This window comes from Gekko japonicus, unplaced genomic scaffold (genome assembly GCF_001447785.1).
Source record: "Gekko japonicus isolate JY-2015 unplaced genomic scaffold, Gekko_japonicus_V1.1 scaffold6859, whole genome shotgun sequence".
NCBI lineage: Eukaryota > Metazoa > Chordata > Lepidosauria > Squamata > Gekkonidae > Gekko > Gekko japonicus.
In genome coordinates, this window is record NW_015170487.1 from 1 (window position 1) to 1768 (window position 1768).

At 56.2% G+C, this 1768-nt stretch overlaps 1 protein-coding gene across 1 annotated transcript in view; it reads right to left on the reverse strand.

Annotated features, from left to right (window-relative positions):
* Nucleotides 1-41: 41 nt before the first annotated feature.
* LOC107116430 (tyrosine-protein phosphatase non-receptor type 23-like) overlaps nucleotides 42-1768 on the reverse strand; it is a gene marked incomplete at both ends in the record, with an annotated part of 22461 nt that continues 20734 nt past the window's right edge. Inside the window, 2 exons of the mRNA XM_015418321.1 lie at nucleotides 42-107; nucleotides 1168-1282. Of these exons, the coding sequence (XP_015273807.1) occupies nucleotides 42-107; nucleotides 1168-1282 (181 nt within the window). The remainder of the gene's footprint in view (nucleotides 108-1167; nucleotides 1283-1768) is intronic.

Consider the following 1768-nt stretch of genomic DNA (forward strand, 5'->3'; position numbering starts at 1 on the left):
GCCACCTCCCCCCCCCATTCAGAAACAAAAAGCAGACTTACTCCAGCACTTCGTTCTTGGCTTCGATCTTGGCCATCACTTCTCTCAGCAGCTTGGCCTTCTCTTCGCTAGGGCAGAGAAAGGAGAAGGGGGGGCTGAGCTACAACAGTGGGTGGGCAGGGAGGGGCCTCTCCACCGCAGGCAGGTATGGTGATTGGCCAGGACCCCTCTCCTGGGAGAGGGGCTCCGTCCCGCACTCCAAACACATAACAGCACACTGTTTTTATGGCATGACTTCTTACAGCTAGCTCACATTTTTGTCTCAGCTCAGGAAGAAGAAGAGATTGGATTTATTCCCTGCCCTTCACTACCCAAGGGAGTCTCAGAGCGGCTTACAAACTCCTTTCCCTCCCCCTCCCCACAACAGCCACCCTGTGAGGTAGGCGGTGCTGAGACAGCTCCGACAGAAACTGCTCTTTTTTAAGGGCAGCTCTGAAAGAACTACGGCTTACCCAAGGCCATCCAGCAGCTGCAAGCGGAGGAGTGGGGAATCAAACCCGGTTCTCCCAGGTTAGAGTCCGCGCACTTAACCAGGACACCAAACTGGCTCTAAGCTCCTTTCCCTTCCCTTCCCCTCCCCACAACAGACACCCTGTGAGGTAGGCGGGGCTGAGAGAACTCTTGATAGAAACTGATCTTTTTCAAGGACAGCTCTTGTCAGAACTAAGGCTTGCCCAAGGTCATCCAGCCAGGTGCAAGTGGAGGAGTGGAGAATCAAACCCGGTTCTCCAAGATTAGACTCCGCGCACTTAACCACTACACCAAACTGGCTCACAGGAAGGATGGCTCCAGAGTAAACTAATTCATGCAACAGCCAAACCGCTCGCTCACAACTTTAATGCTCCCAAGACACCTTACAGGGAGCGTTGCTGTATTGCCTGAACCACAGCCTTCACTGACTCACACACATGCTCCACGTCCCAGTAGCCAGCCCCCTTCCTTAGGAGCAGACCCGCAGGAGAAACCTCCTCCCCCAAACCCATGGACCTTCCAATGAAGCCCTCCTTCTCCCACCTTCTGATGCCAGCCAATTTCATTTTGCTCGCAGGCGGAAACAAAACACTCCCACCCTCTTTGCAAAGACGCAACGGTCGAGGTCGGGCGGGAGAAACCCCGACACCCACTTGCCTGTACAGCGAAGATGCCTCGTGGGCGGCCATCGGGACCAGCTTGGCGAAGATATCAGGGCCCGTCACTGCTGGGTCTGTGGGGTTGACGGGAAGGGCCTTCACCAGAGGAGCACCTGAGGGCAAGACAGAAGGGCATGATCGGAGATTCAGACCACCTGTTACAGCTCATGATTACAGCCAGGACATAGAATCCTGCAGCATCGGCGAAGAAGGACCAGTGGCCAGCCCTGCGTGCCACAGAAGCCCCGTGAGCATGCCTGCATCCTGCTCGTGTGGGTGTGCACCTGTTTGTCAGAATGACCCGCCATGGGTTTGCTTTGCAAACGAAACTGAGGACCACTCCCTGCATAACCGTGCGGTCGACAGGGGTCATTTCCTGCAGGAGCGCACAGGAGTGGAGCTCCGGCAGTAAAGAGCTCAGGGGGCGGGCACATGAAACAAGCCCCACCCCCTGCTCCCAGCAGCCCTCAGTCAGAGCAAGAAGCAGCCAGGTAAGCTGCAGAGCCCCACCCCCCCCGGCCCAAAACAGTCCAGTGGCACCTTTAAGACCAAGTTTTATTCAGGTACAAGCTCTCCCTCCTCTGCGAGGGCAGATCTGC